Genomic DNA, 26,359 nt, shown 5'->3' with positions numbered 1-26,359 from the left:
TTCATCTCCGGTTAGCGTAATGGAGAAAGCTCACAAACAGGTTGTCAAGTCAGAGGGGGAAGGATCTGACGGAGAAGACACAACTGCTGGCCCAAATGGGTCAGTAGGGTATCAGGTCACAAGTGCGTGGAAAAGTGTCGCACAGTGTGATTCTGGGAGTGTTGAAGGGGTTCAACAGGTGCCTGGGAAAGATGCCGGGAAGTGGCATAAGGCAAAGGGGGAAGGTGTTGAACTCAAAAAGGTCTTGTCAGAATTTTCGGCAAGAGGGGGTGTTGGGTTTGGAACTTAACTGGTTAAGTTGTTCCCATGATGCCTCAACATTCTGACGTCAGCTTTCGAAGCTGGGAGGAGCTGGGAGGAGTTACGTTCAGTTCCCCTCTGGTCTTTGAGGGAGGAAAGTCGCAGTTTGTCATGGCTGCGGTGAGCCCAGGAGATCCCTGGGGAATGTCGGAATAAAGAACTGAAATGGACAAACCTGGACTCTGTGTGTGTTTGTCGGAAGCTAAGTGGAAGCTACGTGACAGTTTTGATGCTGTGTTAACTCTGCTGAGGCGTGACTGAGAGCTCAGAGCGGAGGCGTGCCGGGCGGCCATAAAGAGCTAATTGAGGATCGCAAATCAATTAGCGGGGATCACGCCAAACCAATCAATCAATTCCACACCTAGCAGTTTGAAAGCACGTCAAAGTGCAAGTAGATAAATAGGTACCACTCCGGAGGGAAGGTAAACGGCGTTTCCGTGCGCTGCTCTAGTTTGCCAGAAGCGGCTTAGTCATGCTGGCCACATGACCCGGAAGCTGTACGCCGGCTCCCTCGGCCAATAAAGCGAGATGAGCGCCGCAACCCCAGAATCGGACACAACTGCACCTAATGGTCAGGGGTCCCTTTACCTTTAAACAAGCTATAGCTTAGGGCCCCACTCTCTTGGGCCCCCCCCCAAAAATTAAAGGGTTTCCGAAATAATAAGATTAAAAAACAAAATAAAACCTACATACAACAACAGTGTTTTGTGTTGTATAGGCTCCTATGATGTAAGTAATGGGCCCCGCCTGCTAGCCTGCTCCCTAAAATATCACTGGTTTGCTCATTCCTATATATAGAGTGCCTATCCTATTTTGTTATGTGCAAATGACTTTAGATACCTATTAGGTCCATAAAGGTAAAGGTAAAGGTACCCCTGCCCGTACGGGCCAGTCGTGTCCGACTCTAGGGTTGTGCGCCCATCTCACTTAAGAGGCCGGGGGCCAGCGCTGTCCGGAGACACTTCCGGGTCACGTGGCCAGCGTGACGAAGCTGCATCTGGCGAGCCAGCACCAGCGCAGCACACGGAAACGCCGTTTACCTTCCCGCTAGTAAGCGGTCCCTATTTATCTACTTGCACCCGGGGGTGCTTTCGAACTGCTAGGTGGGCAGGCGCTGGCCCCCGGCCATAATTACCATAATTACCAAATTACCATAATAGCATATATTCAACACACAAAAACAGGGACAATTTGTTGTTGACAAAGGACAGCTGGACATATAAAGGGCCCCATTACCTTCAGTAGCTTAGGGCCACATCAAACCTAAATCTGGCCCTAAGCTGAAGCAAGGTGAGCTCGACTCCACCATTGAGAAAGACTCTGAGGCAGGTGTTCTTGGGCAAGACTGCAATGCCTGTTTTGGGCTGTTTTGGGCAAGACTGCAATGCCCGTCACAAAGTCTACAAATGCCACAAGAAATATTCTTCTGTTAAAGGTGGCCCAGGACTTTTTCTAACAGGCAGACATGCCAAACTCCATAACTCTCTGTTTGCTTATTTAAAACCCTTCGGCCACAAAGGGAGCCAATAAAAACTTCAAAACCAGAAAAGGACCATCAGCAATGCAGAATGCAAGTAAGAGGAGGAGATTAAATAAATCACAGCAATTAAATACATCTGGAGCAGGCAAACCCCAGCCAGGTAATTAAATCCCATAAAACTCTGCTGGAATAGGAAAGTTTTCAACTGATGTTAATTATACCAAATTATTGTTAACTGATGTTAATTATTTTAAATGCATCCATTTAAAATTAACTACTGCCTGAGGCAAAGCTTTTTTGGGAGGGGGGGACAGAGGGTGGCACAGTCTCCAGATCAAAGGTGACCCGTGATGCGGCAAAAATACAATCACTGCAGATTGCAAGGTAGGAGCTGATTGTGATTAAAACCACTGAAACGAAATAACTTAAGCAGAATGGGGCCAGGAGCTTCCTGCAGGACTGGGAGCACTCTGTGCTCGAAAGGACAAATTTTGTGCCAAGGTAACCCAAATTCTGCATCAGGAAATGCTGAATTCTGCATCCGGCATATATTGTACACATTGGGTATGTTTTCCAGTTTTGCATAACCTGCATTGTTTATTGTCTGCATGGGTTATTCTGCCTCCGTTTCTTCGAGGAAGAGGAAAGGAGCGATTCAGGGCACCAGAACTCCCACCACCACCAGGCCAGCCACTGGAAAACTTACTTAGTTACATCCCTGGCATCTGGGGTCCTCCCAAGCATTGCCCACAGCCTTTCTTTCTTTCTTTTTTTAAAATGATATTTATTAGAAATTTAAAAATTACCAAAAAAGGAGAAAAGAAAACAGCAAAAAATTCAACATGACATACATTACAATACATAAAAAAAGAAAAAAAGAATATAAAAACATAAAAACCAATACAACAATACAACAATAAAAACACACATCCAATATTCCATTTCTTTATCTTTCATTTGCTTGTTTCATCGACCTCCTCACATCTCCCTTTTTGTATTCTAGTTTAGTTAATTATTTCAGCAAATTCTTTCCATCTTTCTCAATTTTTGTTTAATTTATCTTAATGATCTAACATATTAATTCACTCAGCAAATCCTGCTATCTTTCACTATGTTCTGTCATTCAATTTACCTTAATCTATTTTAACCTTATCTTACCATAAAATATCTTAAAGCTTAAAACTTAATACTTATATATACATAACTCTTTATGTCATTTCTACTAAAGCCAAATAGTTTCATTCCAACATTTTCCTAATACTCATTAATTTTACGCTAATTCTCTCTCTCTCTATATATATTTTAAAAAAACTTTCTTCCAATCTTCATCCAACGTCTCTTCTTCCTGGTCTCAGGTTATGTCAGTCCTTACTGTCCATTCCATCTGGTCCATCAACTTGGTGCTCTTGTGTCCGAGGCTCTTAAGTCTCTTCCATGTCCCTTCTGCAGATCTTCTTTCTCATTGAGGAATAGGTCTTGGGGAGACTCCAACCCAAACATATCTCCATCTCCCCTCAGCAGATCAGCCCATTCCCCACAGTCCCATTCCCCACAGTCAGCACTGTAGTCCAGAAAGTATTTAAATGCATGTTTCAAAGACCCTCCAAAATTAAAAGCCCCCACAACTCCAGAACCCCCCTGGCCCACTCCAGATTCAGTCTTCAAGAACAGCGGCTTATGCTCCTGCAGGGCCTCGGGTCTCTCCATTTGTATTACTTGAGGTTCAGCAGCAACCTCCTCTATTATCTTCTGCACTTGTACTTGCCCTATCAAAACAGGTTCCTGAGTTGGTTCCTGAATAGTTTCTATATGAGTATTCGCCGTTTGTCCAAAGTTTTTGACTGCAACAGTCATCAAATCCATCTTCTCATGCATCTGCTCCAACAAAGCGCTTGTCTTGCAAAGAGCAAGCACCAAAACTTCTTCTAAACACATTTTTATACAAGGTCAGAGTCTTCTCACGATCCTAATCTCACAGCTGTGAAATCCCCAGATCGGTTCCAGCAACAATTTAACAAGCTCCCTCTAGAGGAGACAATTTCTATTTGTATCCATCTTTTGTAAGCGGGTCCAACAACAACAACAAAAGTTACTTTCGTTTTTCAAATATTTTGTATCTTTTGAGTGCAAAAGGCAACATTGGAATCAATTTGTTTCTCTTTTTAACTATCTGTCAAAAGACGTTCCATTCACAGTTAATGAACTTCCCCAAAGATTTCTGTCTCTGACACCCCGTTCCCAGGTTTGAGACAGTGGAAATTTATCTTTCTTTACTCTCTCTCCTGCAGGCTTGAACAATCAAAATCCCCCCCCCCTTTTCTCCTGCTTCCAAGAGGGGTTTTGATGGTTATAACTGAAGGAAATTTAGTCCTTTATATATGACTTTCCAGACTTTAGCTTGCAAATTTTTGCTTCAATCTATTTACAAAAACGGGAGGCGGGCTTCCTGTTTAGAGCCTTCCCGCTTCAGTGCCAAATTAAAATGTTTCTTAATCCAATTTTCCGTTTTACTCACGGGTACTTGTTTAGAGTCCAATTGTCCACAGGAAAAAGTCAGCGCTCTCCGGCAACGGCTGTGCGGCTTCACTCCGTAAAAGTAGCAGTCGATTCAAAACACCGCGCTGCTCACCCCACGTCGCTTCGGATCCCCGAAAAAGGGTTTCCCTGCGAGTAGGGGAGGCGCTCCTGGTGTCAGCCGAATCCCACGTTCCCAGGCTTCCTCCGCCTGGGATTTTTGAAGGGTCTCCGCCTTCGCCGCGGCGGCAAGACCCGATTTTCACGGAGCGGGTTCCTCCTGGTCAGAGGAACTCCGCCATTGCCGATGGCGCTAACCCGGAAGTCTGCCCACAGCCTTTCAAGTATCTTCTTCTTTGGCAATCAATCGTAGCCAAGTAATATTGTCTTCCAAAACAGGGTTTTAGCAGTGAGTCTATAAGTGACTGTGGAGGCCAATTATGGATCCACATGTCCTTCTACAGCGGGGACCTAGGTTTCCGGGTGGGAGTTAATCACAGTGAGGGTTTGCCAAGCATCCCTTCCTCTTAGCATGTTTCTCCCTTTCATCCTGAGTTCGAGTGTCTTCAAAGCCCATGACACCTTTGGTAAAGGCTGTTCTCCAATTGGAGTGCTCGCAGGCCAGTGTTTCCCAGTTACTGGTGTTTATACTACATTTCTTTAGATTTGCCTTGAGAGAGTCTTTAAACCTCTTTTGTTGACCACCAACATTCCGCTTTCCATTTTTAAGTTCGGAATAGAGTAGTTGCTTTGGAAGACAATAATTAGGCACCCAAACAACATGACCAGTCAACGAAGTAGATGTTGAAGAACCATTGCTTCGACACTGGTGATCTTTGCTTCTTCCAGTACACTGGTATTAGTTCGTCTGTCTTCCCAAGTGATGTGTAAAAATTTCCAGAGACACCGTTGATGGAATCTTTCGAGGAGTTGGAGATGGTGTTTATAAGTGGTCCATGTTTCACAAGCATACAGTAAGGTTGGTAGTATAATAGCTTTGTAAACAAACATTTTGGTTTCCCTGCGAATGTCCTGGTCCTCAAACACAGCACTGCACTTCAATTGGGAGAAAGCTGCACTTGCAGAGCTCAGGTGATGCTGGATTTCGGCATCAAAGTCAGCCCAGGTAGTAAAAGTGATGTAAGTTTGATATAAGTTGTTTATTTTAAAGTTATTGTGACTTTTATATTGGATCAGATTGTTACTATTAATGTTTGATGTTTTATTATGTTTTTATGTCTTGGAAGCCGCTCAGAGTGGCTTGGGCAACCCAGCCAGATGGGTGAGGTATAAATGAATTATTATTATTATTATTATTATTATTATTAGGCAGAATGTGTATCTTTCATATTTCATGCCTCAGGCATCAAACTGTCTAAGTTCCAAGTCTGAACTTTTCCAGAATGAGTTGCACCTCTGCTGTTGATCTGAATAGCCAAAGTTTTCTCCTTTGGCAGCAATGGAACTCATTCATTCAGGAAACCACTGGGTGCCCTTGTGTTTGTTTTCAATCTGTTTCTGCTACTGTATAATAGTTGTCCTGTGGTTTGGAAGTTCCAGCTCAACTTGGCTCCCTTGGGAAGAACTGTTCCACTACTACACCATCCGCACAAACCAGACTGTTATTGTAGGGATTTGCCCACAAACCCTACAAGCACTGTTTTTGGTTGCGTGCAGCAGGAGGAGAGCGCAAAATATGGTTTGAAGCTCAACATCAAAAAAACGAAGATCATGGCCACTGGTCCCATCACCTCCTGGCAAATAGCAGGGGAAGAAATGGAGGCAGTGAGAGATTTTACTTTCTTAGGCTCCATGATCACTGCAGATGGTGACAGCAGCCACAAAATTAAAAGACGCCTGCTTCTTGGGAGAAAAGCAATGACAAACCTAGACAGCATCTTAAAAAGTAGAGACATCACCTTGCCAACAAAGGTCCGTATAGTAAAAGCTATGGTTTTCCCAGTAGTGATGTATGAAAGTGAGAGCTGGACCATAAAGAAGGCTGATCGCCGAAGAATTGATGCTTTTGAATTATGGTGCTGGAGGAGACTCTTGAGAGTCCCATGGACTGCAAGAAGATCAAACCTATCCATTCTTAAGGAAATCAGCCCTGAGTGCTCACTGGAAGGACAGATCCTGAAGCTGAGGCTCCAATACTTTGGCCACCTCATGAGAAGAGAAGACTCCCTGGAAAAGACCCTGATGTTGGGAAAGATGGGGGGCACAAGGAGAAGGGGACGACAGAGGACGAGATGGTTGGACAGTGTTCTCGAAGCTACTAATATGAGTTTGACCAAACTGCGGGAGGCAGTGGAAGACAGAAGTGCCTGGCGTGCTCTGGTCCAGGGGGTCACGAAGAGTCGGACACGACTAAGCGACTAAACAACAACAACAACAAGCAGGAGGATAGGGCAACATATTACAATGGCGCATTTTCCAAAATAAAAATATTCTGCTTCAATTTCTTCCTCATTGCACATACTGCCAAAACATTCCTTTGAAATTCCTGCAAAATGCACGAGTTTCTTCTCTGTCCACAAGCTGGCACTGTTTTGCATCCTGTTTGATTCTCTGTGCAGGAAGGAGGGTGGATGGCTGGATGTAGAATTCCAGTCCTTTCCTCAGCCTGACTCAACATCACCCCCAACAGGGCAGAATGAGACAGCTGCACCAGGCTGCAGATTTTGGGCAGTAACTGTTAGTTATTTAATATAAGGGTCCCAATTCTACAATTGATTCTATGATTCTATGGACCACCTGAAAACTGAGAGTCTTGGTGGCTCGCTTAATGATTTCCCCACCTGTTGCAATTGTAATGCATGCTAAATGCTGTGTGGGTTTTTATTGCTTCTTTCATTTCTTATACAGTGGTGCCTCGGTTTAAGAACAGCCCTGTTTATGAACTATTCAGTTTACAAACTCCACAAAACCAGAAGTAGCGTCCTGGTTTGCGAACTTTACCTCAGTCTAAGAACGGAAGCCGAACGGTGAAAGGGCACTGGTGGTGGGAGGCCATTAGGGAAAGCGCACCTCGGTTTAAGAACAGATTTCCGAAATGGATTAAGTTCGTAAACCAAGGTACCACTGTATATTGTATTTTGTTGCATTTCATTTTGAATTCCATAGAATTAAGTGAATTAAGTGTCCTGAGTCAGCCTTTTGAACCCATCTGGGCGATCTCAGTCATTATTCTATGCCTACAAAAATACCCAAAATCAGTTTTCAAATTTATTTGTAATTCTACCTACCAGGGAAGCAACATGGATACGTGATTTCTTCCTCAATGCAGAAACACTGGTCTGCCAAATAGCTATCAGACCTTCCTCCTGGAAAGTTCACGTTAAAGTAAATCATGTGGATCAGAATTCTCCCATGTTGTAGAGATAACAACCATAAAATCATTACTCATGAAGTTGTGCTCTCTCTCCTGATCCATCTCTAAAGAAACAGAATGCTACAGAGCAAAAGGCATTTGGGTATCATTAGCAAATTTGAATTACCCTCCCAGGTAATATAAGTGTTGTCATTTTTGTTGTTAAACTATACTTTTCTATGCAGCTCACATGCATAAAATGCTAACATGCAATTAAAATAACAATACAGTGGTACTTTGGTTCTCGAACTTAATCCATTCTGGAAGTCCGTTCGACTCCCGAAACTGTTTGAAAACTAAGGTGTGGCTTCCGATTGGCTGCAGGAGCTTCCTGCACACAAACGGAAGCTGTGTCAGACATTCGGCTTCTGAAAAACGTTTGAAAACCGGAACACTCATTTCTGGGTTTTCGGCGTTTGGGACCTGATTTGTTCAACAACTAAATCGTTCGAGAACCAAGGTACCCCGGTATCCTAAAATAAAAACTTGCAGCAAAGAAACTCCAGCAGAGAGAATAAGGTCAAAGTAAATAAATAAAAAATGTACAGCCACATGAAACAGTAAAAAGTAAAATGTTACTAACTGGGACCATTTTTATGAAGTCTTGGTGCAGGAATGACCAGGCAAGCCTCTGCAGGGAGGCTATTCTACAGTGGTGCCATCACTGAGAAGGCCATCTCTCTGGTACGTTTACCTTCCCACTGCAGTGGTACCTATTTATCTACTTGCACTGCCGTGCTTTCAAACTGCTAGGTGGGCAGGAGCTGGGACAGAGCAACAGGAGCTCACCCTGTCGCAGGGATTTGAACCGCTGACCTTCTGATTGCCAGGCCCAAGAGGCTCAGTGGTTTACACCACAGCTCCACCCACATTCTACTCTGGAGTAAGAATATGGGAGCCAGCTGTACATCATCTAGCCTAATGAGAGGACCCTTCCCCTCTGAACTGCATTCAATGGTAAAAAGAGGTGTGGGATATAGCTATTAATGATAAATTAACATGTGCCATTAAGGTAAGATGAGGAATATGCAGGAGAAATTATTTTGAGGAGATGTGGAAGGTGTTTGTAGAATTTGTACTGTTAAAACGGAAAGGGGTCAAACCATTGCAAGAGGGGTTGAAATTTTGGGAGGTTGGATAGTTACAATGGAATGGTCTCAGCAGTGGGGTGTACATTTTTATTCTTGTTTATTTATGATTATTACTTTGATAAAATAAACTAATTTTTAAAAAGAGTCAATTAAAATGTGTTTGTTTTTTAAATGAACTGCATTCAAGTCAGGCTCCTTGGAATGTAGGAAGACCAATACCAGAAACTTTATTGTCAGTTAACTTGTGTTTTGATTTGCACTTACGTACATAATCCTAGACCAGTTTTCTTAAAAATAATTATAATATTTATAATATAATTTTATTATTTGAACCCTGCCCACCTGACTGGCTTGCTCCAGCCACTCTGGATTGCTTCCAACATATACAAAACCATAATAGAACATTACACATTAAAAAGCTTCCCTATTTAGAAATTGTTGGTTTTGGGCCTTTTATATATATATAATTTACTGATGTGCTCTGTATTTCATATATTTGCATTTTTGGAAAGTTTGCTGTGAGCCAGTTTGGGAAAGTGACATATAAGCAAACTCAATCAATGGTATACAGCATGGGTAGGCAAACTAAGGCCCGGGGGCCAGATCCAGCCCAATCGCCTTCTAAATCCAGCCCGCGGACGTTCCGGGAATCAGCATGTTTTTACATGAGTAGAATGTGTGCTTTTATTTAAAATGCATCTCTGGGTTATTTGTGGGGCCTGACTGGTGTATTTACATGAGTAGAATGTGTGCTTTTATTTAAAATGCATCTCTGGGTTACTTGTGGGGCATAGGAATTCGTTCACCCCCCCAAAAAAAAAAATATAGTCCGGCCCCCACAAGGTCTGAGGGACAGTGGAAAAAGTTTGCTGACCCCTGGTATACAGTATAAGCCTAAGGTGATAAAAGGTGATCTGATCTACAAAGGCCACTTGGTCCTGTAACGACAGGACTGGATCAACAAGCACCCCAAACTGGGAATCAGATCCTTACACAGGATGCAACCTGCTCTAGAACAGGGATAGGCAGAAGTTAGCTTGGAATTACTTCCAGAACTCAGTGCGGCTTGTGGTAGATTGGCAAGGATTTCTACCTGCTTGTTAAACAGCAACAGCACATACACACAAAATTAAGCCGCCAGAATGAAGAAAACTGGGGAAGGAAAAGGGGTGCTGCTTTAGTGCAATGGGTATCCTCTATCATCATACTGGTGAGGAACTACCATCATTTTGTCCGACATCATTTGGTCTTACTACCAGCCTCTGGATTTGGCCATTTTGGGTAAAAAACATTCACCTTTCTCAAGCTGGAATTCAGCTGATGTAGCTTCATTAATGTGTGACCCCGAAATTCCGGACCCCACCCAAGTGATGCCAAAGTTTGGTGCTAATTTTGTGCCACAAACCCGTTTTGTGCCACCCCCCCCCCAAATCAAGCAATTGACAAATCAAATCGGGGTCACAGGTTAACCCCAACTGACTTCAAACATGTCACATGTGGGAAAGCTCTGGGACCCCCTTCTAAATCCAAAGTGTGCATTCTATATTCTTTCGTTACAGCTGTCGCTTAAATTGGGTGCTTTTAAAATCTAGTGCCTTTTTCTAACACCCATGGCAACAGAAATATGCACCAGCGTCAAAAAGTCCAGAATTCTCGCCTCTTTCCCCCGGCCTTTGATACCTGGGACATGTGCTCTCAGGACACACACACACCTCAAAAAAATTTCCGCGACTGCAATTTGTTTTAACTGTTCTTAATACTGAATTTTAACTTGTAACCCGCTTTGGGACCCACTGATGAAGTTTAGCACGCTACACCTCACGGTCCACAGGGTGGACTGTGCGGAGGCCCAGACTAGGACAGCACTTTTGTCCTGGGGGGCGGGGCGGGGGGAGAACTTCGCCAGTTGCAGCTTCCCCCCTCTACCCTACCAACACAGTTTTCCCAAGGCAGCGAGAAATGGCTGGGATTCCCCCTGGCTTTTACGCAGAGCCTTCTCCCTCCGGCCTCGGACGTGGCAGCACAACTGAGAGCCAACGGCTCGGCTGGCTTTCGTCGGGAGCAGCTCCGATTGAACCCGGGGAGCTCGCTTCCAAGTCGATGCGGCTTGGATCCCATCCGGCTTCCTTTTCCCTGGACGGAGCGGGGCTGCGCCGGGAGGAGCGACCAGAGCGGGGCTGGCCGGACCAGGCCAGGCTGGAAGAGGGCGGTGGGCGAGACCCACCTCGCTTCTGGCTCCGGGCCTGGAGTAGCGACGCCCAGGCGGGTCTCTGCCCCGAGGCAGCTGCTGCCGCTGCAGCCACCGCCCCCGAACACGCCCCACCCCTCGACGGGACGCTCTCGCTCCGCCCCATCGGGTTGCCCGAGCATTTCGGGGGCGGGGGGACCCGGAGGAAAGCTTCGCCCAGCGCCTCCGGGGCCGGCGAGCGCGGGGTTGGCTCTCCCTCCGCCGCCCGTCCGCCCCGTCGTGCCGGACTTTGGCCCCGCTCCTTGGCCCCGCCTCGTGGGGAGAGGCGCCAGGGGTCCTTCCCAAGTGGCCCCGGCCCGAGGCTGCTGCGCTCTCGTGCGCTCTCGTGCGCCCTGAGCGCCACCGGAGCTGCTCTTTGTTCCAGCGCTGATGCCGAGGCGAGGAAACTTTGTTTGTTTGTTTGTTTGCGCTCCTTGCCAGGCGGCCCGCCCCTCCCCCCCTCCTTCGATCCCTGAGAAGATCCGGATTGCAGAGGACTTCCAGGAGCCGACGGGAGCCCCTGCCCCACCCTGGCGCTCCAAGTCCTGCTTTCTGCCCTCTCCAGCCGCTCTCACCAGGGACTAGAAGACTTGGCGTCTTCCTCCCCGGTGACTGAACCCCAGCGCGGCTCTGCTCTCCTCCCCCAGGGACCCGAGGCTCTGGACTGGGTTTGAACCGCATGGACTGAGGAGCTGGATCCCGCCCGATCCCGCAGCGGCAGGTTGCTCTGCAAAGATCATGCAAAAAGATCCCGACGCGCTCCTCCACGCCCTGTCCCGGCAGCCGCTCAGCGCGGAGCCTCTGGCTTGGCCTCGCCACCAGGGCGACGTCCAGGTGACGGTGCGGAGGCCCAGATCCCGAGCTGGGGACTTCGCTGCTCCCAGGGCTGCGCTGAGGAAGACCTTGGTGGCTGTGGATGTCGTGTGCCTGCTCGTGGGTGAGTGGGGCGCGGAGGGGCTGGGATTTTACTGGCCAGGTAACCAGGAAAGTGGGAATTTGCCAATTAGCTTTCTCGAGATGAAATCCTGAATCCAGGCAAAGGTTTCTCTTAATCCCCCTAATTAGTGATTTGCAATTGCTTAATTTTTTTGTTTGTGTTGGCGTCTTATGGCGTGTAGCTCATTTCACCTTATGGTTATTTGCACATCTGGTAATGCAGCCTGGAGTAGTATTAAGATCACCAGGCAGCCAGTGCTCATTTCTCCAGCTTTTCACAGAATCATAGAGCTAGAAGGCACCCTGAGGGTCATTTAGTCAACCCCCTCCAATGTAGGAATCTTTTGCCCAACACGGGGCTCGAACCTACAACCCTGATATTAAGAGTCTGACTGATGCCAGTTCTGCAAGCTGGAAGGGTCTATCTAAATCGGAACATGTGCAGCCCAACACTCTGCTCAAATATTCTTGTAATTCATGGAGCACTTTGCTTTGGTCCTTGGCAATTACTGCAAGGGACATTAAAGGTAAAGGGACCCCTGAGCATTAGGCCCAGTCGTGGCCGACTCTGGGGTTGTGGTGCTCATCTCGCTTTACTGGCCGAGGGAGCCGGTGTACAGCTTCTGGATCATGTGGCCAGCATGACTAAGCCACTTCTGACGAACCAGAGCAGCGCATGGAAACGCTGTTTACCTTCCCGCCGGAGTGGTACCTATTTATATACTTGCACTTTGACGTGCTTTTGAACTGCTAGGTTGGCAGGAGCAGGGCCCGAGCAACGGGAGCTCACCCCGTTGCGGGGATTCAAACCGCCGACCTTCTGATTGGCAAGTCCTAGGCTCTATGGTTTAACCCACAGTGCCACCCGCAAGGGACATTAAGACTCCATATATTCAGCCCAGCTAGTACAGGAATACCTTAATCTCTTTCCCACTGAGAGTCAAATTTAAGACACTAACAGCAGCATAGTTCTTTCTTTACCCTTTTGACCAGTGCTTTGAGTTGTTGGGCCAGAGGCTGCTGTTGAGATCCCAGCTAAGGGGTAATAATAATAATAATAATAATAATAATAATATATTATACCCCGCCCATCTGGCTGTTTTTCCTCCAGCCACTCAGGGACCATGCTGGATACCTGGAAGCCATGTGGAGGATTTGAGGAATTGTAGCAGTGGCATTTCTTCTCTGGCTCTTTAGTTCTGGATACCATTGCATGATTCCTGGAGGGGAACTGCTATGATTAAAACATACACACACACACACACACACACACACACACACACATATCTTTGCATTGGAAGTTCTTCAGCCTTTATTCCTGACTTTTGGCCCTGTTCCTCCCTGGACGACTTTTAGCAACACATTGCAGAGATTTGCACATGGAAGAACCCAAGGCACCCGGTTTGTGATCAGAGGTGACCTTGCCTTGAGTCAAGGTGAGGAGGCTGCCTTCAGGGCAGAACTACACATGAGAAGGAGCCCATTCAGCTTTCCTGGTTAATGATAATACAGAGGAGGGGTCATCTTCAGAGGAGATCTGGTGGGTGGAAGGGCAGGGCTTCCTGCTTCCTCACACCCACTGGTTTTCCCAAACCACCCCTCCCCTTCTTTCCCCAGTCAGGCATATTTCTGGTCACGGGTCATGGGGGAGAACTGGTGAGTGGAGAAGGGTTAATTACCCCTGAAATCTGTGCTTTTGTAAGGAATCTAGTTTCTCCCTCAGATGTTGGATTTTCAGATGCCTGGCCCATGGGGCACAGTTGCTCTATTAAGCCCTGGTGTAATCAGTAATAATAATAATAATAATAATAATAATAATAATAATAATAAAAAATAAATAAAGTATTACTTATACCCTGCCTATCTGGATGGTCCTCCCCAGCTACTCAACAGAATATTTAAAACATGATAAAACATCAAACATTAGATGTTTCCCTAAACAGGGCTGCCTTCTGATGTCTTCTAAAAGTCAGATAGTTTTTTATTTCCTTGACATCTGATGGGAGGATGTTCCACAGGGCAGGTGCCACTACCAAGAAGGCCCTTTGTCTGGTTCCCTGTAACCTCACTTCTCGCAGTGAGGGAACCACCAGAAGTCCCTCAGAGCTGGACCTCAGTGGGCTGAACGATGGGGGTGGAGACATTCTTTCAGGTATACTGGGCCGAGGCCGTTTAGGGCTTTAAAGGTCAGCACCAACACTTTGAATTGTGCTTGGAAACGTACTGGGAGCCAATGTAGGTCTTTCAGGACCGGTGTTATATGGTCTCAGCCACTCCAAGTCACCAGTCTAGCTGCCACATTCTGGATTAATTGTAGTTTCTGGGTCACCTTCAAAGGTAGCCCCACGCAGAGAACATTGCAGTAGTCCAAGCAGGAGATAACTAGAGCGTGCACCACTCTGGCGAGACAGTCCGCGGGCAGGTAATAAACCTATGGTCAGAGTTTAATGAAATGTCATGCTGGAGTCATTGCCCTAGTGCACCCAGCCATCCTATCTTACTTTTAGCTTGCTCTGCGTGGTTTAACGCAAATGTTGGTTTCCGATTCAGCTAAGTATGGAGAAAGGCAAGAAGCTTTGGGGGTTCAAAACTCAACCCCTAGAAACCTAATCCAGCAACTCTTCTGGCTTATGCCATTCCCCCAGGCACAGCCCATTTGTTCCCTAATCATTGCTGCAAAACCTCAGGCCTAGAAACTTACTTGGTTGCAGTTTAATTAAAACTGATTTTCCCAGGGAACTCAATTCTATCCCCCAATACCAGATTTGGGGTTTATACAACCCCTTAATTACCTGTTGGATGGTGTTGATGAATACATAAGGGAGTTGAGGGGAAACTTGGGAAGGCACCTTGATCAAGGGGCTGGGCTCAGAAGCGGGAAACACAAGCTCAAATCCCTGCTCAGCCAGAGAACTCTTGCTCCCGTCTCTTTAAATCGTTTTCTGGCCAGGTTCCCAACTGGAAGTAGCTTGGAAGTAGAGGAGGGAGGAGGTGTCAGGAGGGAAGCATTTGAGAATTGAGACTGATGGGAAGTGGAAGCCACTGGGGTAGGAAACCATAGCTCTAGCGCAGGGGTCAGCAAACTTTTTCAGCAGGGGGCCGGTCCACTGTCCCTCAGACCTTGTGGGGAGCCGGACTATATTTTGAAGGGGGAAAAAGAATGAATTCCTATGCCCCACAAATTATCCAGAGATGCATTTCAAATAAAAGGACACAGTCTACTCATGTAAAAACACACTAATTCCCGGACAGTCTGCGGGCCGGATTGAAAAGGCGATTGGGCCAGATCCGGCCCCCGGGCCTTAGGTTGCCTACCCATGCTCTAGCGCAGGGGTCAGCAAACTTTTTCAGCAGGGGGCCAGTCCACTGTCCCTCAGACCTTGTGGGGGGGCAGACTATATTTTTTGGGGGGAGGAATGAACAAATTCCTATGCCCCACAAATAACCCAGAGATGCATTTTAAATAAAAGCACACATTATGCTCACGTAAAAACATCAGACAGGCTCCACATTTTAAATAAAAGGACACGGTCTACTCATGTAAAAACATGCTGATTCCCGGACTGTCTGTGGGCCGGATTTAGAAGGCGATTGGGCTGGATCCGGCCCCCTGGCCGTAGGTTGCCTACCCCTGCTCTAGCCGCTAGTGGGACAGGGGACAGTGTGGCCCTATTCATTCCCCACCTCTGCTGCAGCAAGGGCAAGAGTCTTCCGCTGTAGAACAAACAAAACTGAGGCAGTGTGTCATGCAAAAACCAACGTCTGTCTTCTTTCATGCTTCCCTGGTTATTCTGGCCCGGATGTCACCAATATGCCACTCTGCGTGTGCCTGCAGAGGCCTTCCCTATTGTCCATAGGGTGCCTTGCCCTTTCCTCTGATGAAATTAGGCCTTTCAGGGGCTAATGCAATAGGTTGGGTGCGAGGTGTTTGGTGTGGTACCCATAGCAGTTTCTGCAGTTTGCAAATGGGCCCATGGGCCCCAAAAGAGGGAAACATGAGTCAACTGAAATATTTACTGGATCTCTCTCTTTTTTATACAGTCATACCTCATGTTACGTTTGCTTCATGTTATGTTTTTTCAGATTGTGTCCCACAGCGACCCAGAAGTACTAGAAAGAGTTACTTCTGGGTTTCGCCGCTCACACATGCGCAGAAGCGCTAAATCATGCTTCGCGCATGCGCACAAGCACCAAATCACGCCGCACACCTGCACAGATACGGTGCTTCAGGTTGCGGGCTTTTCATGTTGTTAACGGGCCTCCGGAACGGATCCCATTCGCAACCAGAGGTACCACTGTATAACAATTTATTGATTTAACAAAAAATAACAATACAAAAACAAAACAAAACAAAACAAATTGACTTCCCTCTAGTCCCTTCCTTGGTTCCATAATTTATCAATATACTTCATGTCCATTGTTCAGTTTGAAACCTTATTTAAATTACTTATTATCCATTCATAACAAAATTACAAGTAATTTTAAAACCCTGCTAATGTATTAACTGTGCACAATGCTTCTGTTTATATGCAATAAACACCTTCCACTCTTCCTTAAATTCATTGTCATCTCTTCCTCTCAGTTTCATTGTCAATTCTGCCATTTCAGCATATTCCATTAATTTAACTTGCCAGTCTTCTTTAGCTGGGACTCTTTCTTCTTTCCAGTGTTGTGCTAATAATGTTCGTGCAGCCATAGTTGCATACATAAATAATTTCTTTTGTGATTTTGGTAGATTCACTCCTATAATACCTAATAGGAAAGCTTCTGCTTTTTTAAACAAAGTTTATTTTAAACATCATCTTCATTTCATTATAAATCATTTCCCAATATTTCTTTATGATTTTACAGTCCCACCACATATGGGAAAATGTCCCTTTACTGGATATCTCAAAAGGATATCATAAGCGACTCCTGCTGGAGCAGACCAAAGTCCTCTCTAGCCCAGCACCCTGTTTTCCACAGTGGCCAACCAGAGGCCTAAGGGAAGACCACGAGCAAGGCATATACCGTATTTTTCGCTCTGTAAGATGCACTTTTCCCCTCCTAAAAAGTAAGGGGGAATGTGTGTGCGTCTTATGGAGCGAATGCAGGCTGCACAGCTATCCCTGAAGCCAGGAGAGCAAGAGGGATCGATACGGACCGATACCCCTTGCTCTCCTGGCTTCAGGGATAGCCGCGCAAAGCCTCTTCGCTCAAGAGGCTTTGCGTTGCTTTCTTGTTTTCCTCCTCTAAAAACTAGGTGCGTCTTATGGTCAGGTGCGTCTTATAGAGCGAAAAATACGGTAATGAAGAGCCCACCTGGGTACAACTTCTAGGGTAGTTGCAACTACAGTGGTACCTCGGGTTAAGAACTTAATTCGTTCTGGAGGTCCGTTCTTAACCTGAAACTGTTCTTAACCTGGGGTACCACTTTAGCTAATGGGGCCTCATCCTGAAGCAAAGTTCTTAACCGAAGGTTCTTAACCCAACGCTCCCCCTGTCCTGAAGAGGCTTGGCCCAGAAGCCGGAACAGCAAGAGGGATCGCTGCTTTCACTGCGCATCGATCCCTCTTGATGTTCTGACTTCGCTTTGCTGGAGAGGCGCTGCTTTCCCTCTCTGCGCAGCGCCCCTTCAGCGAAGCAGGAGGAGAAATGGAAGGGGCTCCATTTCTCCTGCTGCTTCGCTGAAGGGGCGCTGCACAGAGAGGGAGAACTGCGCAACGCCCCTTCCGTTTCTCTTCCCACTTTGCTGGAGAGGCGCTGCTCAGAGAGGGAGAGAATATTTTTTTTCTTGTTCTCCTCCTCTAAAACTAGGTGCCTCTTATGGTCGGGTGCTTCTTATAGAGCAAAAAATACGGTAATACATTTGATGGTTTTTTGTTGTTTGTTTTTGTGTTTAAAAACACATTATTTTGAGGTAAAAACACCTGAAAAAACAGTTGGTCTGTTGCATTGTAAGCTGTAGTTGTAGCAGAGGGAAAGGGAGAGAAGGGAAGAAAGGAGAGGAACTGTTTGTACCATCGCTGCCATGGTAAGGTTATCTGTTTCCATAAAGTTCAAGGAAGCCTGTGTCTCAGTGAGCTTCTGTCTATAAAGGCAAGCATTTATATAGTGCTTTAGGGTGTTCAAATGGCTTAACGTCCACTAGATTTTTTAAAAAAAATCTTTTAACAAACCAGTAAGTTAGATCAACTGTGTTATACCCAATTTGCAGATACGGCAACTGAGGCTGAGAGAGTAGATTGCCTAAGGGTATCCTATTAGTTCATGGCGGAGGAAGTAAGATCCTTAATTGCTGGCTGTAGATGTTTAAGGGCAGAGGGTTCACCTCATTCTAGTGCCATAACAATAGTACAAGTGTTGTTAACCAGGATTTGAAATTAGCAGGCACATTTTGCACCTAAAGATTTTCCATTTGCATGTACCTCAAAAAGTCTGGGTGCCATTTTTTGTGCCTGGCTGACACTCAAAGATTACTGAAATGTATGTGCTTTGAAGCCTCCTTAAAGTACATTAAGGAGTTTAACAATAAAGGGTAGTGTTTTGAAAACTGAAGTATGGTACCAATATTTTTATTGTAAACACCAAATTAAACATGTATTAACAATTTATGTTTAAAAAGTGATATTAACAATGTGTCACTTATGTGAATCATGTATTAGTTCATGCTTATCAAAATAATAAATAAAAAGTGTTGCCTATACCCCCCCCCTCTCCAAATGGCGACTAGATATTCTGTTTTGGCACCCACAACCCAGGTCCCAGGAGCCATTTGGCTCCTAGCTTTTCTAGCCCAGTTTCTAACACTGTTGTTAATGTTTAAATGTGGCCAGATCCCTGTGAAAGAAGCTGAGTAGATTGGCTGTGCTCTGTTTGCATAGAAACCAATGGATCCTTTCTCCCCCACTTAGCTATTGCCAAGGCAATATGTACTCTGTGCTTACAAAAAAAATAAATAGTCAAAGTTCCGCACCAGAAATGTTTGGATTCTGTAACCTGGGAATATGCAAATTAAGCAAAATGTGCCTATAGATATACAGTGGAACCTCGGTTTTTGAACGTAATCCATTCCGGAAGACCGTTTGACTTAAAAAAAGGTCGAAAACTGAAAGAAGAAACCTCAATTCGATAGGTAAACTCAAAACAGAAGCTGCGTAGCACGTTCGGCTTCCAAAAATCGTTCGAAAACCAAAGCAATTACTTCTGGGTTTTCAGCGTTCGGCTTCCAAAACGTTCGTCAATGGAGCCATTTGAGAACTGAGGTTCCACTGTATATTTTTTTCCTTGGTTTTAATGTATCCATGTGGCTTTGGCTTTTTTGTTTTGTTTCTTTGGTTGCTTGGGGCAAGAAAACGCAACTGACAAATGTAAGAAATAATACGTTGGCAAATTTTGCATGGTTTGTAATCATCTAGTAGGCAAAAGGGACACACAAGAGGCGTTCTCAGACCCCTGGAAAGCCCAATGGAAACTCATTTGGTGTCTGAAATTCCTCTGAACTTTTAAATGCCAGGTGGGGAGAATATGAAGAGGAGTTACTTAGGACTCCCATTTTTTGCCCCATCACCTAATTCTCCGCTTATGTGAAACATGACGGAATTTCACAGTGCCCAGCCCTTGGCACTGTGAGCCTCTAAAGGGCTAGAGCAAAACTTTGCCAGGAGCAAAACTATCCTATTAGAGGGAGGCATTGTCCCTTCACACTGATCCTTGGATGCCAGTCCTGTGAGCTGCTGCCTCTATGCAGCCGTGCCATCAGGGCAGGACTTAGCAGAATGAACTCGCTATGTTTTGTTTTTTTATAAGATGTTTATTAAGGTTTTTTTTAGAATATTACAATAGAAATGAAAAAGAAAAAAGAAAAATACAAAATAAAAACAGTTAAAAACACACATATTTTCAGTTACTTATTTTCCTTTAGCTTGTTTCCCGGACCTCCTCATACCTCCCTTTTTTGTATTCCACTTCGATTTATTGGTTCAGCAAATCCTTTCCATTAGATTTTAACCCATTTATAACCCTTTTTTCATATTCTCTTAAAGCATTACAACTAGAAACCGCTTAATTACTATCCAACATCATTCTATCATTCATTAATTTTACAATATTTCTGTAAATAGTCTTTAAATTTCTTCCAATCTTCTTCCACTGACTCTTCCCCCTGGTCTCGGATTCTGCCAGTCATTTCTGCCAATTCCATATAGTCCATCACCTTCATCTGCCATTCTTCCAAAGTGGGTAGATCTTGTGTCTTCCATGAACTCGCTATGTTTTGAACCAAGGGAAGTACCGTATTTTTCGCTCTATAAGACGCACCAGACTATAAGATGCACCTAGTTTTTGGAGGAGGAAAACAAGAAAAAAAATATTCTGAATCCCAGAAGCCAGAACAGCAAGAGGGATCTGGCTTCTGGGATAGCCTCTTGCTGTTCTAGCTTCTGGGATAGTCACACGAAGCCTCTTCCGGGCAGGCTAAGCCAGGATGAAGGCTTCCCCTGCCCGGAAGAGGCTGCACGCGGCTATCCCATAAGCCAGGACAGCAAGCAGGATCACTGCGCAGCGATCCCTCTTGCTGTCCTGGCTTATGGGATAGCCGCCGAAGCCTCTCCTGGGCAGTGGGATGAAGGCTCCCCCAAGAGTTGTGCTCCCTTTAAAGAGCGTGTGGAGCGTGTGTGCGGCTCTTGGGGGCTTTTCCCTGAGAAGGGAGTAGGGCTGCCCTTCTCCCTCCTCAGGGAAAAGCCCCCAAGAGCCGCACACACTCTCCACACGGCTCTTTAAAGGGAGCACTGAGCAGAGCCTCCTGCCTGCATTTGCTCCATAAGATGCACACACATTTCCCCTTATTTTTTAGGAGGGGGAAAGTGCGTCTTATAGAGTGAAAAATATGGTAATACACAAGCCCTTCCCATCTGAGGAAGGAGCCCTGCAAGGCCACTTGAAGTAAGCTGTGATCATGCACAGTCCTGCTGAGAGGAGCTTCCAACCAAAACTGCAAACCCAGATTTCAGCAGGGGTGTGATGGCCTGGGACTCGGGCTCGGAACCAGAGGAGTCTCAGTCCGCACCGGATCCTTTGCCTCAGGCATCATCTGAACCAAGTCTGGGGCCAGATTCTGAAGAGCCCCAGTCTGCACAGGTTCCCCTGCAATAAGCACCAGCTAGGCCGAGTCAGGGGCCTGAGCCTGCCCTGGCTCCAGATGCGGGGATTCCCTCGTTGCCTCCAGCTGGGCCATCACTTACAGCTGCTCCACTACCGGTTTGGTCAGAGGAGGCTGAGGCGGCCCCTGGGTCTAGTAACCCACCGACGTCTCCCGAGCTGCAGAGACTAAGGTCTGAGAGAAGGAGAGACCTGAGTACTCGCAGGAGGAGTGCTCGCCTTTGGGCGAAACAGGGAGGTCAGTCCCTGGGGGATCATAAAAGGCTGTCGGACCTCGCCCCAGGTTGTGGGAGCAATATTGCTGTATGCCAGATCCTACCTGAGATCCTGTACCTGTCCTTGCCTGGTTTCCTGCCTCAAGTCTTGCCTTGATCCTGTCAGACTGACTCCTAGCGGAACCTTCGGATTCTGGACTGGACCTGAATCACGGTTCTCGGGTTACCCCTGGGCCCAGCACAAGTGGTCAGCTGCAGCCAAGAGTTCCCAGTGAGATTTGTAGGGATCCACTGGAGATCTCTGATTGGGAGCTACCAAGTGAAGCCACTTGGTATTTGACACCAGTTTTAAAAGGTGCCACCTACAGCCCCTGTTGCCAAGGAACAATCAAGAGCTCATTTACACTTTCCCAGCCACATCTTTTATATGCCTGTTGTCTTTGTCCATGGAGTTTTCTTGGCAGGGATACTGGAGTGGCTTGCCGGTTCCTGCTCCAGGTGGATCACGTTTAGTCAAAACTCTCCACTACGACTTGTCCGCCTTGGGTGCCCTGCACGGCATAGCTCAAAGCTTCTCTGCATTATTCAAGCCCCTTCACCACGACAAGGCAGTGCTTTTTCTTGGGTTCCATGATCACTGCAGATGGTGACAGCAGTCATGAAATTAAAAGACGCCTGCTTCTTGGGAGAAAAGCAATGACAAATCTAGACAGCATCTTGAAAAGCAGAGACATCACCTTGCCAACAAAGGTCCGTATAGTTAAAGCTATGGTTTTCCCAGTAGTGATGTATGGAAGTGAGAGCTGGACCATAAAGAAGGCTGATCACCGAAGAATTGATGCTTTTGAATTATGGTGCTGGAGGAGACTCTTGAGAGTCCCATGGACTGCAAGAAGATCAAACCTCTCCATTCTGAAGGAAATCAGCCCTGAGTGCTCATTGGAAGGACAGATCGTGAAGCTGAGGCTCCAATACTTTGACCACCTCATGAGAAGAGAAGACTCCCTGGAAAAAACCCTGATGTTGGGAAAGATTGAGGGCACAAGGAGAAGGGGACGACAGAGGACGAGATGGTTGGACAGTGTTCTCGAAGCTACTAATATGAGTTTGACCAAACTGCGGGAGGCAGTGGAAGACAGAAGTGCCTGGCGTGCTCTGGTCCAGGGCGTCACGAAGAGTCAGACACGACTAAATGACTAAATAACAGCCACATCTTTTACCTGTCCCATCAGAACTGTGTGATGTTGGGTGACAGGCTGATAGGGTGTGGTTTGGGGAAAACAGCCTTGCAGACCAAATTAGGGTCCCTGACAGGCCTGATCCAGGGGTCAGATATCAGTTTCTTGGAGGATCACATAGCCTACAACCCCTGCTCATAACCTCTGCAGCCCCTGCTCATATTGATGAGACTTTTTCAGAACTTCTTAGCAGGTTGTACAAATGGAAGCAGTGTTAGAAACTCAGGTATTTAAGCTAGGCGCCAAATGACTCCTTACACCAAGGCTACAGTCTCCAAAATGGAAAGTCTAGTTGTCTTTTGGGGCAAGACATCTCTAAAGTCTTGTTTTTCAAAGGATTGACTGACTGCAATTGATTATCAGTTAAACATCTGGCTAGTTCAGATGACAACCTTGAGCTCGGTTAAGAGCTTTGAGAACTGAAAGAAGAAAACTCTATCCAGGGACAGTCCACCTATATATTGGGCTATTCCTATCTCTTTTTCTTAATGGTGACACAGACCATTCATAACATAGGAATATTCTTCACAACTGTGAGCAGGGCACTGGGGTGGGGTAAGTGAAGACAAGGGGCAACAATTAACTATAACATTGTTCACTGCTCCTGCTCAGGCTGCACAGAAAAAGCATGGATCCTGAAATTCATTCTGATTGCTCAGATAAAATATACATAACTGATAAAATTCTACAGTCTGTGGTATTGGTGTGTGAAAGCAGCCAAAATCCAATGACCTCCAGGCATGCACCTCCAGATGGCGGAGATGTCAGGCACAACCCTGATGCCCAGGCATCTTCACTGGGTCATAAGTGGTTGATAGCCAGGTGAAAATGCACCTAGCGCCTGACTAATTTCTAACATTGGGTGGAAGGCGTGACTTGTAGCTTGTCTGTAGCAGGAAGAAGGGCCGGCTCTCTGTCCTGAGGAAACTTGGGAGTTTAGGGAGTTTCCCATCCTTACCTTTGCTGGTGATGCATTGCGGGGTGGACAGCCGTAGTATGGACCCTGCAGGATGGGAATCCATATTGGAATACATTGGTACCTTGGGTTAAGAACTTAACGTATTTTTCGCTCTATAGGACGTACCTGACTATAGGATGCACCTTGTTTTAGAGGGGGAGAACAAGAAAAAAAATTCTCCCCCTCTCTGTGCAGCGCCCCTTCAGCGAAGCGGCAGGAGAAACAGAGCCCCTTCCATTTCTCCTCCCGCTTAGCTGAAGGGGCACTGCACCTTAGCTGAAGGGGCGCCTACCCTTCAGCGAAAGGAACCCAAAGCCTGGAGAGCGAGAGGGGGTCGGTGTGCACCAACCCCTCTCGCTCTCCAGGCTTCAGTGAAGGCAACACGAAGCCTCCGGAGAGTGGCGGGAGCGCTCCCACTGCGCTTCGGAGGCTTCGCGTTGCTATCGCTGAAGCCAAGGAGCCTGCATTCGCTCCATAAGACGCACACACATTTCCCCTTAATTTTTGGAGGGGAAAATGTGCGTCTTACAGAGCAAAAAATACGGTAATTCGTTCTAGAGGTCCGTTCTTAACCTGAAACTGTTCTTAACCTTAGGTACCACTTTAGCTAATGGGGCCCACCACACTGCCGCCATGCGATTTCTGTTCTCATCCTGAAGCAAAGTTCTTAACCCGAGATACTATTTCTGGGTTAGCGGAGTCTGTAACCTGAAACATATGTAACCTGAAGCGTCTGTAACCCGAGGTACCGCTGTACAGCACTGGGACATGTGCTCCGCAAACCTAGACAGAGAACCCGGGGAGCAGGTTTGCCTTAAGGTTGCAGAGGAAGGGCAATCTGAAGGCAGAACTTGATTGCAGGAAAATGTTTCAGGGATGGGTCCGATTGATTTGCAGTCTGGCAAGAACAAGGGCTTAGGGAAGCAGCTGGCTGGCAGGCAGGCAACCTGGTAGCATTGGCATTAGGGAGATCGGGTGGCCATGGAACTGGCTGGTGCAGAGGCAGCCAGGAAGAGGTGGAGTGATAAATCTCAGCCCAGGGGGGAAATGTGGTCCTTCAGGGTTCTCCACCTGGTCCTCAGGATTCTATCTAGGCCACGCCCACTTGCCAGGCCACACCCCTCACCAACCCACCTCAAGTGTCAGGAATGTGTCTTTTAGCTGAGGTGTTGCCCTGCTTACTTGCCTGGATGGAGGGGGGAGGCTTAAAGGGTAAAGGTAAAGGGACTCCTGACCATTAGGTCTAGTCATGACCGACTCTGGGGTTGCGGTGCTCATCTCACTTTATTGGCCGAGGGAGCCAGCGTACAGCTTCTGGGTGATGTGGCCAGCATGACTAAGCCGCTTCTGGCGAACCAGAGCAGTGCACGGAAACGCCGTTTACCTTCCTGCCGGAGTGGTACCTATTTAACTACTTGCACTTTATGCTTTTGAACTGCTAGGTTGGCAGGAGCAGGGACCGAACAACGGGAGCTCACCTTGTCACGGGGATTCGAACCGCCAACCTTCTGATCAGCTAGTCCTAGACTCTGTGGTTTAACCCACAGCACCACTCTCGTCTCTTTTGAGGCTTACAATAATACAAATCTTTATTACGTTCATAGACCAGCATTTAAAATCTAAAAAGCGCTTTAGAAAGCTAAAAAGTATTAAAACACAAGGTGAATATAAAAGTCTATAAGAATTTAAAAGAAGCTAAAAGAATCCAAAAGAACGCTCAGGAACATTGGGCAGGTGTGGAAGAGCGCAAAAGGCTGATATATAAAGGCTTTAACTATCATTTACAGAGCACTCTGATATGTTCATCAAAACTGATTTGTGGCACAGGACATCCTACGAATCTTGAGCGCTGCTGTGCGGAACCGAGCAACACTGTACGTTGCAGCAGGATCAGTACCCAAGAACAGCAGGGAGGTGTAAAATTGTCCCGTACTTATGAAGTAATGGGGAAATAAGGCTAGTACGAATTGGGGAGCAGGCCTTGACATTTTGAGGGTTGAAATGTGTGATACTGTGGAAAAGTAATTTATTGATTACATGAAATTTATATACTGTTCGATTGTTTGAAAACAAACAAAACAAATCCTCAAAGCAGTATACAAAACAAGAAAATCCAGGAAAAAATTACAGCAATACTTCTTTAAAAAAATACAAAAAGTTAAAGTGGTAAAAGAGTTTAAAATCCACACCAGCATTTCTAAGCATCTGGGCAGGCTTGCCTAAACAGGAATGTTTTTAGCATGTGCCGGAAATGAATACAGCGAAGGCGCCTGCGTGATGTGAACCAGGCAGGGAGTTCCAGAGTGTGGATCGCGCTTTCACATTGCTGTTAATCTTGTCCTCATTTGCCCCCCTCCCCCAGTTGAGGAAGAGAGTACAGTGGTACCTTGGTTCCTGAACTCAATCTGTTCTGGAAGTCCGTTCGGCTTCCAAAACATTTGCAAACCAAGGGGCAGCTTCTGATTGGCCCCGTAAACAACGCTGAACGCCAAAACGGACGTTCGGCTTCCAAAAATCATTTGCAAACCAGAACACTTCTGGGGTTGCGGTGTTTGGGAGCCTATTTTTGGGAGCCAAGGTACCACTGTAGAGGGCTAGCCAAGCGAGGCTGGCATCCGGTACTTCCTCCTCGTTCTGAGAGTGGGCCACTGGGGAATAAAGCCATGGTGGAGCAGGAATTTTGGTTGGTGGGAAGTAGACTGTTGGACAAACAAAGCTTCCATCAATTGTCTCTCCCCAGTGGGTCACAGAGCAAGAGGCTCCTGGTTTTTTAGCCCTGGTGGTCCAGCCCGCCTGCTTGGCAGTGTTCCCTACCCCTGTGGGCATCCCCTCGCCTCCTTCCAGGCCCAGCCCTGTTTTTCTATCCTCCCCTCCCCCTTGCACTGAGGA

The 26,359-nt window shown here is 46.5% G+C and overlaps 1 protein-coding gene across 1 annotated transcript in view; it reads left to right on the top strand.

Annotated features, from left to right (window-relative positions):
- Nucleotides 1–11,146: 11,146 nt before the first annotated feature.
- The window catches only part of LOC308466940 (phospholipid phosphatase 3-like), a 40,538-nt gene continuing 25,325 nt past the window's right edge, over nucleotides 11,147–26,359 (top strand). The window contains exon 1 of the mRNA XM_080988302.1: nucleotides 11,147–11,922. Within this exon, the coding sequence (XP_080844428.1) occupies nucleotides 11,724–11,922 (199 nt within the window). The 5' untranslated portion in view covers nucleotides 11,147–11,723. The remainder of the gene's footprint in view (nucleotides 11,923–26,359) is intronic.

The sequence above is a fragment of the Podarcis pityusensis genome (genome assembly GCF_964106645.2).
Source record: "Podarcis pityusensis genome assembly, chromosome: 17".
Taxonomy (NCBI): Eukaryota; Metazoa; Chordata; class Lepidosauria; order Squamata; family Lacertidae; genus Podarcis; species Podarcis pityusensis.
The sequence above is the reverse complement of the archived record's forward strand: the minus strand, read 5'-3'. Positions and strand labels throughout refer to the sequence as shown.